This window comes from Quercus suber, unplaced genomic scaffold (genome assembly GCF_002906115.3).
Source record: "Quercus suber isolate HL8 unplaced genomic scaffold, Cork oak 2.0 scaffold_510, whole genome shotgun sequence".
NCBI classification, from domain to species: Eukaryota; Viridiplantae; Streptophyta; class Magnoliopsida; order Fagales; family Fagaceae; genus Quercus; species Quercus suber.
Window position 1 is genome coordinate 547,649 of NW_027069959.1, and position 17,975 is coordinate 565,623.

Here is a 17,975-nt window from a genome sequence, read left to right on the forward strand (position 1 = left end):
TAATTATTTAACAAATATATAAAATTTGACTCTGAACACATATAAACAAATATATCTATTTATTATATAAATCAATATATTAAATAATAAATAATTTTAAAATGGTACACCAATATAACTAATATTGAAATATTTCACTTCCTAATAAAAAAACTAAAATGACATCTAGTAATGTATTGACTCCTTGGTTTAGTCACTTGAGAATCTCTTTATATTTTTTTATTGTAATAATAATAATTATTTATATTTCCTTTCTTATAATGACTTGTAATGTAATAGAACTATTTTCTTAAATATTTATAACATGTAAGGAGTATTATCTTGATTCTTAAAATAAGCTTTTTTATTAAAATTTGTAAAATAACTTATAGGGTATATACGCTGGACATCGACTATATATAGTTATTACAATGATCCACCAAGAATAAACATGATCTATTATTCATTATTTTAATTTGTTCCTTTTTTTCTTGGCGATGGATGTGATAAAAGTTGGGTAGCAGCCGAGGCTAATGCTAAGAAATTGAAGGGCAGAACCACAGCACCTCCAGTTCCTTCACCAGGCATGACTCGTTAGGGCTTGCTTCATGGCTGTTCTTCATTCGCACTAATATTTAGTTGTATTTGTCCTTTGATGATACTCAAGACCTAGTGCATTTCTTTTTTTTTTCTCAGTTTCTTTAGGTTTAAAAATTTCTGTGTTGTACCCGAAATTCACTTGTGTTTGGTTTTGTGTGCTCTAAAATAAGGAATTAAAAACAACTATGTATGGTAAACTAAATGGAATGAGTGGTGATGTGTTAAATAATTTAGTTAGTTAGTAGTTTAGTTTTTTTTTTTTTTTTTTTTTTTTTTTTTTTTTTTTTTTTTAAGCGCACTCACCAATTTGAGCTGGCTTATGATACTTATTTTTTAATTGTCAAATATAAAATATTGTAAAAGTAAATAAACAAATATAGGAAAATAGAAATATATATATATATAATTAAGATATTAATACAATCTATATTTACAATGTAGAAAATGAAAGTACTACATCTTTCATACCCAAAGTATTTAGTAAGCACGTTGATGTTTGATACAAGCCCTGAACATGATATAATCAAGACAGCGGGATATAAATAAGATACGTAATTTTTTTTTCCCAGGTTATTATTTAGCACAAATAGAGTAATGTTAAAGTGGATCTCACTTTGGCTCGATTAATAAATAACTCAATTTTGTGATGACCTCTAAACCCACAATCAACTTAAAGTCCCTTTTTGGGTGCAGGTTCCCGACATTCCAATTCCTTATCTAAGCTAGACCTTAATGGCGATGCAACAATTAATTGTCGTATCTAGAAGGTTATAATTACATCATTATCTGATCGCCTTATCTTCTTTCTTCTATTAGAGCAGATATGAATGTTGAACTTAAGGAGAAGACTTTATAGAAGAAATGTCCTTGCTTAATCATTATTAGTAGGAAGGTAAGATTTTGAATGTTGGCACTAAGAGTTGAAAATATTAGTGGAGCAAATACAATTTCTTGCCCTTATTGGGAAGATGTGTGCACGTGTGCTCGAAAGTGGGTGACCAAAGCAGTAATTAGGAAAATGAATAAAGCATCCATGGAGATATTTTAGTAATGATGTGAGGATTACACAGTGTTATTAATATTGAAGTCTGATTAGGTGGCCATTATACGGTTCAACAAGTGGTATATGTATGCCTGTGCTATTCATGGCCAAATAGTAATTGATGGATGACAGAATTTTAATGTCATTAAACAACTTGCTCCTTCACCTAAAAAAAATAATAAAAAAATAATAAAAAAAAACTTCAGATGATGTGTGGGCTATTTGGTCCATATATATTTCACCTTCAATCCAAAATTAGTCTTGGCTTATATTACCCAGACCATTAGGCCCCTTGAGTAGCTCACTTACCCAAAATGTAGAATAAATTAAAATATAAAACTAAAACAGGAGAGAGAGAGAGAGAGTGGTTACCAAGTGGATAATGCAATAATGCACATGTGGTGAAACATGGATTATTGGAGATGGACATACAAATAGTGCTGGAATTCAAATGTATGCATCTTTTGGACGTATTAGGGAGGCTAGACGATAAGACGAATGCCTGATGAGGGTGGAGAATCAGGTGTTGTTTGTTGGAATGAGATGGTTGATTTTGTTAAGGGAAAATTTATAATTTCCGTACCCAATTTAGTTGGTTTTAATCACAATTAATTCAACCCGCTACCCATACATTTTCAATTGCTACATTTGAATTCCTTAATGTTTATACTAAAATGAAATTGTGAAGTTCCATCCAAAAACAAACAAATTAACCTTTTTATTTTAATCAAATTTTAGGAGGTCAAGATGTAACAATTAGAAAGTTTACATAACTAACTAAATTGTGAACTAAGAGCTTATCCACAAAATACAAAAATGACTAACTTATATTAGGTCAAGATGTAACAATTAGAAAGTTTACAAAAATTAACTAAATTTAAATTTTCTTCTTCATTTGAGTGGTGGAATTTAAGTATTAGGTCAAGCTATTTTTGAAAGTCATAGGGCACTCATTATGCTTGAATAGTTTTTTTTTTTTCCCAAATCATTTCATCTTTAATTGAAAACAATAAATCACCGTTCTAATCCTTTTGTTGGAATGCAGCTGATCCCTGTGTAGTTAACCTCTGCTCTGTTATTGATTTCCTCCTCTACTTTGTTTTAATGAGCATTCTAACCACCAAGAGGCTCCTTTCACCTATGTGTTGTTCACTAGTTATGGTTATAGGACCATTGTGGTGGGTTTGTCAATGATCATGGATTATGGTGGATTGTGTTTGTCCTAATAATTTGTAGTGCTAATCATATTTAATGTGCATAGAGCTCTACTATTGCTTCAAATGTTTTATGGTCTTGAAATTAAAATTTTCGCATTATATACTGTTGGCTAAATCAAGGCCAAGTAGGCCTCTCTGTAGTTTGTATTGCCAATTTGGGAAGTTATAACCAGGAGGACATGAAATAGAATAAGGTGGAGCCCATAAGAACATGAACATGTGCAGTTGAAAGAACTATGGATGAATGCTGTCTTTAAAGAACAATTCCTCTATTATTGTTATATGCTTGGGAAAGTGACTCACACCTGGGATAGAATTGAATACCCTGATTTCTCACCACTAGTAAGGTCCAAGGTGAAATGTCATCCTGGACGTTTGTTGAAAGATATATTTTCAAGACCCTTTGGTTCAAAGATTAAAAGCATTTCTAATGAACTTCTCTCTTTTTATTTCTAATGAACATAATTGGTATGTATTTCTAATGAACTTTTCTTTGTGAGATCATCCATGTTACAAATGCAACCAACATATTCCATGTGATGGTTATATGTTCAAATGACCAAAGTTTACTGGCCTAAGCATCAACTTGGGAGAAATGCAAATCAATTGAGCAAGGACAACAATCCTTTTTGTGATGGTTATACTTTCAAAATTATGAAGTATACTCAAAATTGTATCTTGCTTAGCTAAGTTAATGAAAATAAATTCAAACATACTTATGAATGGAAGGATTTGCAATGTGAATCTTGTTTGTGATTATTTGTCCACAAACTACTACTTCACAAAACAATGAAGAAAGAAGGGTTTGAGGTGACTGACAGAAAGAGAAAGGTGAGAGGTGAAGGCCTCTACGTCAGGGAGAGAGGTGGGAGGTGAAGGCTTTGCATTTGAGCAATGCGAAAATGAAAGAGGTAGAGAGGCTTTTTTTTTTTTTGATAAAACTTAAATAAATAATATTGGTGATGTGGAAATTGTTGAGGTTCCAAAGCTTATGTTGCAAAATATGAGGAGTCAACCAATGGCTTCTTTGTTTGTTGCATGTATGTATTAAAAATGTTACTAAACTTAAAATGCAAAAGGTTTTAAGAAAATAATTATTGAAAAAAAAAATTGAGTGCTAGTTTTTTTTGAGAAACTTTGAGTGCTAGTTTGTTCTTTTGGATTTTGTGTAAAAGACACATGTTTTGGATACTTTATTGTCTCTCTTGATATAGAACTTTTTAGCCATTAAGAACTTCAAAACAATTTTTTAATTTGAGATTTTAAATATTGTGAAAAAAATAATGCATTTGGGTTCTCTCTTTCTGTTGATATTGAACATTTTAGTTGTCAACAATTGGCAAGACACTTTTTTAGTTGGCTGTGATGACAAATTTTTAGTCATCATCTTGTCAATTGATTCCCAATATCTTTTTCATTACCTCATGTATTTATTAAAAAATGTTACTAAAATTAAAATGTATAAGGTTTAAGAAAAATAATAATTGGAAAAAACATTTTATTGATCTTAAATTCAAATCCAAATCCAAATTTAAGTATCCAACTATGACATTATTATGGAAGCATAATGTAATTTTGGTCATTTTTTAGGTTTGAAGGGTATTTCAGTCATTTCCAAAGTTTTCGAGGTCATTTCGGGGTCATTTCGATCACATGTGATGTTGGTACTGCCCACTAGTAGTCATTTTTTAGGTTTCATGGTCATTTAGGTCTTATTTTTTAGTATCTAAGGGTATTTCGATTATTTTTAGGTTTAGAGGGTATTTCAGTCGTTTTTTAGATTTTAGGGTCATTCAGTCATTTTTTAGGTTTTAAGGATATCCTAATAATTTTTTAGAGTTTCAAGGTTATTTTGGTAATTTTTAATTGTTAGAATGCATTTTGTTAATTTTAGTATATTTAAGGGTATTTCGTAATTTTAGAGACTTTAGGAGTATTTTTGCTATATATATTCATTGATTATTAGGCAATTCGGTGGGGTTGGGTGGGTGGTTTTGCATAAATGTAATGTTGGTACTACTTAAAGTGAGTAGAAAAAAAAAAAAAAAAAAAAGAACCATTGAATGTGACAAAAGTACGGTCATATATGATATTGGTACTACCCAATGTGACAATGGAACTGTCAAATATGATAAAACAAATTAGGGTACACCAAATATGACAAAAGTACAGTTAGAAGTGATATTGATATTGAACAATGTGATAATGGAATTGTCAAATGTGAGAAAAAAAAAAAGGGCACCACTAAATGTAAAAAAAAATACAGATAGATGTGATGTTGGTATTGTCTAATGTGACAATGGAACCATCAAATGTTAAAAAAAAAATAAAAATAAAAAATAATAATAATAATAAGAGAACCACCAAATGTGACAACAGAATAGTCACATATAATATTGAACTGCATAATGTGAGGATGAAATTGTCAAATATGAGAATAAAAATAAACCACCAAATGTGACAAAAGTACAGTCACATCTGATGCTGGAACTGCACAATGTAAGGATGAACCATCATATGTGAGAAAAAAAAAAAGGGAACCACCAAATGTGAAAAAATAATTGTCATATGTGATGTTGAAATTGCAGAATGTGATGATGAAATCATTAAATGTAAGAAATAAAATAAGAAACCACCAAATGTGACAAAAAACTATCACATGTGATATTGGAATTGCAATGTAAGGATGAACTATCAAATGTGAGAAAAAAAGTAAGGGAACCACCAAATGTGACGAAAGAACTATCACATGTGATGTTGAAACTGCACAATATGAGGATGGAATCGTCCAATGTGAGAAAAAAAAATAAAAGAACCACCTAATGTGAAAAAAGAATTGTCAAATTTGATGTTGGAACTAAAGAATATAAGGATGAAACCGTCAAATGTGAGAAATAAATAAGGGAACCACCAAATGTGACAAAAAAAAACTGTCATATGTGATGTTGGAATTGCACAATGTGAGGATAAACTGTCAAATGTGAGAAAAAAAAAGTAAGAGAACCAATGAATGTGACAAAAGAACTATCACATGTAATGTTGGAATTGCATAATACAAAGATAAAACTGTCAAATGTGAGAAAAAAGTAAGAGAACCACCGAATGTGACAAACAATGACAGACCTACAGCAGGGCAGGGGGGCCATTGCCCCCCCCCCCTCCAAAAAAAAACTGGTATACATATGTAATCTGAAAAATTAAAATTTCCCTAATATATATATATATATATATTTGAATCTCCTCTGAAATGTTTAGATATTGACTCACAAGAAAAAAAAAAAATATATATATATATATATATGGACTAAAAGTATAACATCAATAACCAATCAAAAAAAAAAAAAAAAAAAAGACAAATGTGTTGAAATGTTTAAGAAACATTTATTTTGTATGTTATACTTTGTCGAAATGTTTATAATATCAAATATGTAATAAACACTTATTTTATATGTAGTATTTTGTTATATATGAGATAGATGCTTAGTTTTTATTTTCATTAAAAAAAAAAAAAAAAAATTAAATTAAGCTTTGCCCCCCCCCCCCCAGGTTCGAATCCTAGTTTTGTCCCTGGTGACAAAAAAAAACTATCATATGTGGTATTGAAGTTGCACAATGTGAAGATGAAACCGTCAAATATGAGAAAAAGGTAACATGGTATAAGAGGTTACCTACTAGCAAGTATCGTAACCCCTTTTTTTAAGGGGGTACAGTAGAATTACCCGTGATGAAGATGTCAAGGCAGATGGAAGGTCCATATGATTATATTCTAGATCATGATAGGGAATATTTAATGTAAAAAAGATCCTCATAATTAATTAATTAGAAGAGTTCAAATTCTCACCAAATCCAGGGTATGTACATATAGTACTGGAGTTAACACTAGTAAACTCTTCCCCAGGATATGAGCTTTAGAGACAAGAATATAACAAACGTAAGTGGAAAGAGATTCAGCAATATTTTATTTCCTTTTTAGAATCCTCAAGTGAAGTCAAACAAGCAACAAGATCTTAGCATTTTAGTATTGAATGTGAAAGACCAGTATCCATAAACTAACATGGCACATATTTGTTTGAAGTATTCAATATATTTACTTTAATCTGAGCTGTTACTCAAAGCTTAGTTACTTTAAGAACTAAAACTTTAGGCGCTTGAATTTCTCTCTGTCACAACCACACCATAGTCCACCACGCCACGTTGCATCCACCATGCAACGCCGCTGACCTCCCACATGTTCCGGAGGACATATATGCTAAAAGTTTTTGGTATTCCGAACTCACACATTTGGATCTATCTCAATGAACCTCACATTGTTTTTCTTTTTTTTCTTTTTTTTTTTGTGTTGTTGTTGTTGTTGTTGGTGGTGGTGGTGGTGGTTTTGGGTTGATTTTGATGGATTATGGTGAGCTAATTTTGGTGGAGTGCGGTGGCTGTGACCTCATTTTGGTGGTTGTGGTATGGAAGAGGTGGTCGTTGGGTTGATTTTGGGTTTTAGTTATAGTGGTCAGCGATGGTTGGATGATTTTGGGGTTAGGTTACGATGGTTGGTGGTGATATTGATTTTGGGTGGTGGTGGGTTTGCAATAGTGGTGGATTGTGGTGGTGGTGGGGTTCCAATCTTATAGGGGTGGGTGGTGACAATGGTTGTGATTGGTTTTGTAGTTATTTATTTTTATTGTAGGAGTTTTTTAAGGTTATCTTAATGTGTTATATGGAAGAATAGAATATATGATGTAGATGAATTGTAAAATGGTGTGTTAAAATAGATAAATTAACTTTTTGACGTGTCAAAATGATATTTTTTTAGCACAATTGATGCTAATGCTCTAAGGGTTGTTCGTTATCTTGTGCTACGTCAACGCTGGTTCCGTGCGGTTGATCTAAATCTATTTAAGTTCTAAGTTTGAGCGTCTAAGAGTATAGTTGAAGATGTATTTTAAAATACTAGAAATTAACTCAAGAAACTAAAAAAATGAGTTTTTTCTGCTTTAATTGCAGCTTGATTGAAAAACTACTTAATGTTTATAATAGATTTGACATTGAAAACATTTATATTTGATAAATAATTTTTTTCAAGTTGACAAGCCATGTTATTATTTTCATCTAAATATAGAAAATATGATATAACTATAGCTAGGGGCGGAGCTAGGAATTTTGGTTTGAGGGGACCGATGTCAAACTATCTCGTAGTGAATAACAATTCCCAAAAAAAAAACTCAAAATGCTACATATATGTTTTTGTGCATTGGTTTAATCAATATAATTTTATTAGCACTTAACAAAACTAAATGACCAATTAAGAATCTTAAGTTCATTTTCCCTTCTAAGTTTCTCTTAGTCCTTTAAACAACCATAAGTTCAAACCATTCAAGAAATTAAAAATATATATATAATATCTACATCTACAAGAAGATATAATATTTTTAGAAATTAAAAATTACAAAATCATTATAAGCCAATAAGAAATTATATATAAAAATACAAGATGACTTTGACAATTGGTTGTTTGAGTAGAATAGAACCCAAAACTGAAATTTTGAATAAAGCTTATCAATTTGTTCAATAAAAAAGGAAAATAATACTCTATTACCTCTCAAGATTTTAAAGTAATTTTTGCTAGTTTCAAATAAGTTCAGCACTTTTTTTTGAGACAAAATTATAAATTTTATGCAAAGAAAAGAAAGAATACAATGCCAAAAGAATGGCCACGACAAATTAGAGCAGAAAAAACAAAATAGGAAAAACAGCAATGGTGTGCTGTCGTAGGCAACGTTTTAATTTACTTCTGGAGTTGAGGAAGCTTTGATGGTCCAACAGTACTAGGATAGTATATATCAACTACATTTCAATCTTCCTTAATTACTTGATTTACAACGAACACGTACTTCTGGCTCTCAACCAATAATTAAAGGAAGATCGACTTCAGTTCAAACCATACTTGTTCTCATACCATGTAATAGATTTGAATGTTCAACGTAATTGACATACTTGCTCTGTAATAGATTTGAATGGTTTGAACTTTTCTCCAGAAATAGATTTGAATGTTCAACGTTTTAATTTACTTTTACAAAAGAAAAAATAAAATAAAATTGGGATTCAGATTATCAAAATCCCATTACAGCCCCAAATGCATGTATAATTAATTTGACCAATAGTATTTGCCTATTGCCTCAAATAATTAAGATCAAATCACAATTAATTGTCCGTTTCCTTTCCCTTCCATTGTCAAAGAGACCACTGTAATACTTGAACAACATAATATCATTGAAAATTAGCACTAAATGTACACTACCTTAGCTATTTAATTAAGAAGAGAATGTCTTCAACCATATGTACTTAATTAGGCTGATAGGTTGAGATCATACCCTTTGCCAGACGCAACGCACACATAGGGAGAAGGAAAATAAAACATCTATCCAGCCTTGCATTTTTTGAAACAGTCAATTAATATTACTTTAATCTAACAACTTGAGAAGAGAATATTCCACCTAGAAACTATTTAAACAATTTAACCATTAATAATCAAAGACCAAACTCTTACAAAGTCTTCTGGAGAGAGAGAGAGAGAGCCTCTCACAAAGTCAAGGGAAACCTATGCAGCTTTGCAGTATAAGAAGTGAACTCACCATTGGGTACTATTGTGCAAATACAGTAGTAGTATAGTGCTCTGTAATTGACATCCTCTTCGTGCTGATATCTTTTCTTTCCATCTCTAAAATGTGTCCCAATAATAAGAACTCCAAACCAGCTCCGTACACTTCTCCACCTGAGGGGAAATGGTCCACTGGTCTTTGTGGTTGCTTTGAAGATCTCTCCAATTGTAAGGAAATTCTCTATTTGTTCTATTTCAAATGAAAAAAAAAAAAAAACCATCTATCAAAATAGTGTTTTTAATATTTGGGGTGCAACATGCATAATTTGCAAATTTCCATGCTGGAGTGTTTTTAATAACTTATAATGGCGCATAACATGTAACCAAAATTTAGTAAATATATATGATATGAAGTGTGCCATATTTATCGAACATTAATATTAATTTGGTACATCTTACTCTACAACAAACCAATCAAAGAAAGAAAAAACTAGATGCAAATATTTATTAACAAATTCTATTGTTTTCTTTCCCCTCAAGGTTGGGTTACCTGCTGCTGCCCCCTCATCACCTTTGGCCGCATTGCAGAGATAGTGGACCAGGGACGAACATGTAATTAAGCAAATTCTACTTATTGTTTTGTGATATACTACATGAAGTAACAAATTAAAGAACATTTGTGCTTTAAGTTAAAATAAGTTCAAGCTCATGGAGTAATTAATTATATATGCTGTTGTTTCTTGTGTGTGCATGGCAGCTTGTTTTAGCGCAGCTCGAAACTATGTGATGCTTGCCCATGTTTTTGGCGCATGTTTATATGCATGCACTTACCGAGCCAAACTGAGAGGCCTCTATTCCTTGCCACCAGAACCCTGCGGGGATTGCTGTGTCCATCACTTCTGCTTTTGTTGTGCTCTTTGTCAAGAGTACCGCGAGCTCAAAAACCGTGGACTCGACCCTTCCTTAGGTATGTACAAATACAATTACCTCCATTTACAACCATAACAATGAATAATCCATCATCTTTTATTCATTATTTTAATCTTTTTTGTTCTTTTTTTTGGCGGTAAAGGTTGGACAGTCAATGCTCAGAAAATGAAAAGCGGAACCACAGCACCTCCGGTTCCTCCACCAGGCATGACTCGTTAGGGTCTGCTTTCATCCCTGTTCTTCATTCATCATAGTGTTTAGTCTGTTCTTTGTTCCATTTGATGTACCTCAATAACCAGTGGGTTCTCTCTCTCTCACTCTATTTTTTCCTCTCAATTTCTTTTGTTGTTAATTGTAAAACATGCATCTTCTGGGTTGTATGGTCTAAACTAAAATAGCTGTGTATGGCAAAATAAATGTGGTGATTGGTTTTGTTATTTCAAATTCAAAATTTATAATATAAGTCTTATAAATTGGTGTATTCGTGAACAAAATTAAATATATTACAAAATTTATAATATAATTCTTATAAATTGGTGTGTCACAAATCATAAAAAATAATTCAAATTTTACAACATTAGTCTTTTTGTCTCTTTCATATTCACATTTAGTTCCCCTACCTATTGTCACATTTGCATTAAATGCAATAAGACAATTAGGGTTATGAATGAAGCAAGCTAATTATAAACAACTTAAACTCAACCTATGAAAAGGCTTATTCATGTTTGTTTATTTGACAAATAAGCTAAGCTTTATAAAGAGCTAAGTTACATAATATGTATTCGTGAACAAGCTGGTGAAAGTAACTTGACTTAACTATTATATCTTTATATGTATATTTGTCTAAAAATATATTTATATAGATTTGTTATCGGATTGTATAAGCTGGTAAATAGGTTTATATGATATCAAATTATTATTTTTAGTTTATTGATTAAAAAAAAAAAAGTCTTTTTGTAGTGAAAATTCATAAATTTGTGAAGGAATTAAAAGTTTTAGTTATGGTTTCACTATATATGGAAAAAAATAAGTTAATAAAGTCGCTTATGAATAAAATTGAGCTTACTCAACAAGAAAGTGAACCAAACTTAAACATGTGATATTGTTCAGTGAAAAGCTCAAGCTCAACTAATTTCCAATTTTAATGACAATGATCGTCATTGATGCCTAGGGATCCACACACATAAATTGAAATGATTACTAGTATCACTTATCATTCAAGAGTCCTCCCTCCTCATCTCTCTCTCTCTCTCTCTCTCTCTCATAATGGATTAGGAAAGCTAAAATATGAAGATTGAAATGAGTACTTCTTGTCATTCCCAAGTCCCTCCTTTTTTTCTTTTTTCTTTTTTTATAAGATAAAATATACGTCAAATGAATATCAAGCTAGCTAGAATGTAGTAAGTTTCATGTCTAACAAGAGGAAAAAAAAAAAAAAAGAGGACAGTATCAGACAAAGCTGCCATTTATCTAGCATTCTTGGGACTTCTGGGGTTCAGGAAGCTTTGATGGTCTAACATATATGGTACTGATAGCTAGTATCAACTACATTTCAATATTCCTTAATTACTTGATCAACAACCAACAATACTGGCTCAAACTTGACTTGTTCTGATCATACCATGTAATATGTAAGTCTTGACTTCCAGTGGCAAGCTCGCTACTCACGTATATATAGATAGACATGCCCCAGCTCTTTAAGAACTGAATCTACTTGGGCGCTCTTACATATGAACCTAGCTTCGTGATATCACTGATTAATGTAATAACCATTTTAATTAATTGCTTTGGTGTTGATGAAATCCTTTCTAGGACTGTACCTCATTCGTTTTTTGTAAAGGGAAAATTTATAATTTCCTTACCCAATTTAGTTGGTTTTAATCACAATTAATTCAACCCATTACGGTACCTATACATTTTCAATTGCTACATTTGAATTCCTTTATGTTTAGAGTAAAATGAAATTGTGAAGTTCCATCCAAAGACAAATTAACCATTTTATTTTAATTAAATTTTAGGAGGTCAAGATGTAACAATTAGAAAGTTTACATAACTAAATTGTGAACTAAGAGTTTATCCACAAAATACAAAAATTACTAACTTATATTAAACTATAATGCTTTTATTTTAGTCCAAATTTTTAGAGAGAGAGAGAGAGAGAGAGAGAGAGAAGATGAGTAAAAAATTTATAAATTTTTTATTTGAATGTTCAACATTTTGATTTTACTTTTACAATGAAAAAAATAATAATAAAATTGATTCAGATTATCAAAATCCCATTACAACTCCAAATGCATAATTAATTTGTCTAATAGTATTTATTTGCCTATTGCCTCAAATTATAGATAAGATCAAAGCACAAGGCCAAGGTCCGTTACCTTAAATTTAACCTTCCATATATTGTCAAAGAGACTATAATACTTGACCAGCTAGCATAATATGATTGAATATTAGCACTAAATGAATGTACAATACCTTACCAATTTAAGTAGAGAATGTATTCAACCATATGTACTTCAGTACTTGGGCAGATAGGTTGAGATCATACCCACATTACTTTAATCTAACAACTTGAGAAGAGGATATTCCACCTAGAAAATATTTTAAACAATTAAACCATAAATAATCAAAGACCAAACTTTCACACAAGTCTTCTAGCCAAAGAGATAAAGAGAGGGAGAAGGAAAAACCTCTAACAAATTCAAGGGCAACCTATGGAGCTTTGCACTATAAGATGGAATACCATAAAAATTAAGCTCTCTCTCTCTCTCTCTCTCTCTCTCTCTCTCTCTAAATATATCTAGCATAGTACAAGAATTCCTAATTCTCTTAATCTGACGAGCAAAAGACCAAAATTGTAAAAATAAAAGGTCCTAATTATAAAATACATATATTGGAGCACCTTTTCTTCTTTCTCTGTTTCTATTAGATGCAGACGATGAATGTTGAACTCAAGGACAAGAATTTATAGAAGAAATGTCTTTGCTTAGTCATGATTAGTAGGAAAGTAAAATTTTGAATGCAGGCAGTAATAGTTGAAAATTTAGTGGAGCAAACGCAATTTCATGCCCTTATTGGGAAGACCTGTGCACGCGTGCTCGAAAGTTGACAGCCAAAGTACTAACTATGAAAATGTGTAAATAATCAGTGGAGATTTTCAGTGATGGTGTGAGAATTACATGGTGTATTACTGTTGTCGTCTAATTGTGTTGCATTTATAGGGTTCCACAAGTAAGTGGTATATGTAGCATACAGTTTATCATCGCTATGTGTGTACTTGTGCTATTCATGGTCCAATAGTGTCTGAAGGATAGGATTATAATGTCATGAATCTAATTAATCATCCTAGAATTTATCTGGCTTTTGTCAAATCGTAAACAACTTGCTCCTTCACCTAAGAGGAATAGTTATCACCTAAAAATCCAAAATTGAGAAAATTACAAATTCAAATTCAAATTCAGATTCGACAGGCTCTAGGAAATGTCCCAAAACAGAAGGGACCTTATTTTGAATTTAAAATTGAAATTTATAATAAATATAAAAAATAAAAATAGTAAAAGTGAATAATTAAAGGCCAAAATGAAAGAATTTGACCAACAAGCAGCATAGGTTGTGACCATAAGGCAATGAGTTTTGATCCTCATAACGATTTCCTTTAAGTCACCAAATTTCACGTGAAATAATCAAAGACCAAACTTTCACACAAGTCTTCTAGCCAAAGAGATAAAGAGAGGGAGAAGGAAAAACCTCTAACAAATTCAAGGGCAACCTATGGAGCTTTGCACTATAAGATGGAATACCATAAAAATTAAGCTCTCTCTCTCTCTCTCTCTCTCTCTCTCTCTCTCTAAATATATCTAGCATAGTACAAGAATTCCTAATTCTCTTAATCTGACGAGCAAAAGACCAAAATTGTAAAAATAAAAGGTCCTAATTATAAAATACATATATTGGAGCACCTTTTCTTCTTTCTCTGTTTCTATTAGATGCAGACGATGAATATTGAACTCAAGGACAAGAATTTATAGAAGAAATGTCTTTGCTTAGTCATGATTAGTAGGAAAGTAAAATTTTGAATGCAGGCAGTAATAGTTGAAAATTTAGTGGAGCAAACGCAATTTCATGCCCTTATTGGGAAGACCTGTGCACGCGTGCTCGAAAGTTGACAGCCAAAGTACTAACTATGAAAATGTGTAAATAATCAGTGGAGATTTTCAGTGATGGTGTGAGAATTACATGGTGTATTACTGTTGTCGTCTGATTGTGTTGCATTTATAGGGTTCCACAAGTAAGTGGTATATGTAGCATACAGTTTATCATCACTATGTGTGTACTTGTGCTATTCATGGTCCAATAGTGTCTGAAGGATAGGATTATAATGTCATGAATCTAATTAATCATCCTAGAATTTATCTGGCTTTTGTCAAATCGTAAACAACTTGCTCCTTCACCTAAGAGGAATAGTTATCACCTAAAAATCCAAAATTGAGAAAATTACAAATTCAAATTCAAATTCAGATTCGACAGGCTCTAGGAAATGTCCCAAAACAGAAGGGACCTTATTTTGAATTTAAAATTGAAATTTATAATAAATATAAAAAATAAAAATAGTAAAAGTGAATAATTAAAGGCCAAAATGAAAGAATTTGACCAACAAGCAGCATAGGTTGTGACCATAAGGCAATGAGTTTTGATCCTCATAACGATTTCCTTTAAGTCACCAAATTTCACGTGATTCCGTATATTGGCTCAAATGATTTCTACCAGTTCTTTTCTACTTTCTAAACTTCTTGCACGTTTGACTTCTGATGAACTCTGACTTCAAGGAAAGTCTTTGTTGTCTGTTATACCTCATTTCTATCCGGCCAAGCGGTCACAAAGTATCAAGGGATGTTGGCTCAGTTCATTTTTTCTTCAATTTTAATGTGCAAGGTGATTAAACAGTATTTTCTTAAACAGTTTTCTTCATTGAGGTGTCTAAACATAAACTCTGAGTCTCTGACAGAAAACTATCTCAAACATTTTGTGAAAATAGTAAAACCCATTAATGTTTATCTCATGTATGTTTCATGTCCCAAGTTATAAAATTTGGAATTATGTAGAAGGATGGATTCAAAAATCCTTTAACACGTGCCACATGGTCATGGAAGCAGCCAATCATATGTGGACCAAATGCTCGCCAACAATACAAAATGTGGCCTGACATCCATATTTTGTGTCTTAGCCAATACTCGATAGCAAAGGAAAGATGAGCACAACAATGACAACCACAAAAGCACACCCACCTCCAAACTCTCCCAGAAAACAATCATAAACTTGTTAAACACAAAGTGCTGCACTTCTTTGCACCATCTAAAGCTAGATCATTGCATTATACTAAGGAGTGGCCACATTCAAGACCATCATATAGCTGACACCTTAATAAAATGCCCTGCAAATCCTCATTTCAATAACTTTGGCTTTGCTTTGAAGGTCTTTGATTATGTCCTGAATCCCAATGTTTTGTATGGAATATTGTGATCAAAGGATGTCTAGAGAACAATGAACTAATTGAGGCTATTTCATTTTATCATAGAATAGTATTGGCAAATTCTAGGACCTAATAAGTTTACATATCCTACTCTGTTCAATGCTTCCACCATTGCTTGTGCCATTCAAGAATGCTTGAAATTTTATTCAAATTTGTTGAACCAGGGCCTTAGTGAAGATGCATACATAAAAAGTGCTGGAATTCAAATGTACGCATCTTTTGGATGTGTTAGGGAGGTGTGATGAATGCTTGATCAGGGTGCAGACTTTGATGTTATTTGTTGGAATACTCGAAATGTGGGGATGTGAAAGCTGCTAAAGAATTATTTGAGCATATGCCAGATAAGAATATTGGCTCTTGGAATGCAATGATCAATGGTTTAGCTAAATGTGATATGATTGAAGTGGATAGGAAATTGTTCGATGAAAAGGAAAAAAGGGATGAAATATCTTGGACTGCTATTATAAATGGTTCTATAAAAGGAGGGTATTTCATGGAGGCCTAGGAAGTCTATAATAAAAAGCAAAGAGAAAAAAATTAGGCCAAGAAAATTTGTCTTATCAAGTGTGCTAACTGCCTGTGCCCATGTGGGGGCACTTGATAAGGAAGGTGGATTCATGCTTATGTTGAAAGGGATTTCATGCCCTTGCATGTAGTTCTAGGGACTGCTTTGGTGGATCTGTCCGCCAAATGTGGGCGTCTTAATATGGCATGGAAGGTTTTTTAGAAGATGAAACTGCAAGAAGTCTTTACTTGGAATGCCATGATAGGTGGGCTTGCTATGCATGTCGAAGCTGAGGATGCAATTGAGTTATTCTCCAAGATGCAAAGGGAAAATTTGAAGCCTGATGGAATAACTTTTGTGGGTGTTTTAAATGCTTGTTCTATATTGGGAATGGTTGATGAAGGTCTAGCAGTTTTGGGTTCTATGAACAAAGGCTGGGAGATGGGATGATGTTGTGAAAATTAAAAAATTATTGAAGGAGAGAGGGATAAAGACTACTCCTGGGAGTAGCATGATAAAGTTTGATGGCACAGGTGATGGTTCACATATTACGTACACAAAATAAGCAATCTGCTTAATGCTAAAAGGATCTTTGAGAGACAACATATGGAAGGTTATTCACAAAACAACTCCCAAGTTTTGATTGACATTGAAGAGGATAAGGAATGCACTTCAATCCCATAGTGAGAAGCTTGCAATTGGTTTCAGACTACTTAACACAACACCGAGAACAACCATCTGTATTGTGAATAATTTGAGGGTGTGTGAGGACTGCCATATAGTCACAAAGTTCATTTCAAAGTTTACAACTGAGAGATAATTGTGAGGGAATTTGTGCACCCTCCTCATTTCAAAAATGGAAGATTTTCATGCAAGGATTATTGGTAAGGCCTCCTTAAGAAAGTTGAGGGTGTTAATGTGGTGAGGAAACAAAGACAACACAGGTTAGTAATGGAAAGTTTGATCCAAACCTCCAACAAACGGAACAGAACCAACAGTTTCAAATGGAGACGGTATTCTCTTAAGATTGAAAAAGAAGATTTTGTTGAAATCTAAATTCCTGCCAAACTTGAGGGCATGTTGATAGAGAAGAATTCAACTAAGAAATGACACTATAGTTCTAAGTTCCTGCCAAACTGGGTGGCATGTTGATAATGTTGGATTAAGATCCCGTGCAATAGCCTTTAATGGCTGAGATTGAGAGTTAAAAAAAAAATTAACTTTTAATCTCAGTCCTTGGATTAGAAAAGTTTTTAACTTTTTAACCAGTTAGCTTTTCTAATTCAAGGGATGAGATTAAAATGCAATTCTTTAACTCTCAATCTCTACCATTGAGATGCTATTGCATCCCATGAAATATCCTATTAGAAAAGTTTCTAACTTTTTAACCTGTTAGCTTTTAATCAAGGGCTGAGATTAAAAGGTAATTCTTTAACTCTCAATCTCTGCTATTGAGATGCTATTGCATCCCATGCAATATCCTAGGAATTGCATGGGATCTAAATCTGATATTTATAGAGACAAAACTAACTTTTAAAACATGAAGACTATACTCTTGGAGTAGACATGTATATCATTGCTTG

The 17,975-nt window shown here is 32.3% G+C and overlaps 2 protein-coding genes and 2 pseudogenes across 2 annotated transcripts in view; all 4 read left to right on the forward strand.

Moving 5' to 3' along the window:
* Positions 1–4,595, forward strand: part of LOC112006904 (cysteine-rich receptor-like protein kinase 10) — a 15,845-nt gene extending 11,250 nt beyond the window's left edge. The window contains 2 exon segments of the mRNA XM_065763500.1: positions 4,429–4,502; positions 4,590–4,595. Coding sequence (XP_065619572.1) covers positions 4,429–4,502; positions 4,590–4,595 — 80 coding nt within the window.
* Positions 4,596–9,446: 4,851 nt separating this feature from the next.
* On the forward strand, positions 9,447–10,751 carry LOC136063319 (protein PLANT CADMIUM RESISTANCE 7-like). Its single transcript, XM_065763507.1, has 4 exons — positions 9,447–9,655; positions 9,968–10,039; positions 10,185–10,394; positions 10,500–10,751. The coding sequence occupies exons 1-4, from the start codon at positions 9,553–9,555 to the stop codon at positions 10,574–10,576; spliced, it is 462 nt and encodes a 153-aa protein (XP_065619579.1). The 5' UTR covers positions 9,447–9,552; the 3' UTR covers positions 10,577–10,751.
* Positions 10,752–15,280: 4,529 nt separating this feature from the next.
* On the forward strand, positions 15,281–16,818 carry LOC112000077 (pentatricopeptide repeat-containing protein At4g18840-like; annotated as a pseudogene).
* A 1-nt stretch (position 16,819) lies between these two features.
* LOC136063314 (pentatricopeptide repeat-containing protein At4g21065-like) lies at positions 16,820–17,280 on the forward strand (annotated as a pseudogene).
* Positions 17,281–17,975: the final 695 nt, after the last annotated feature.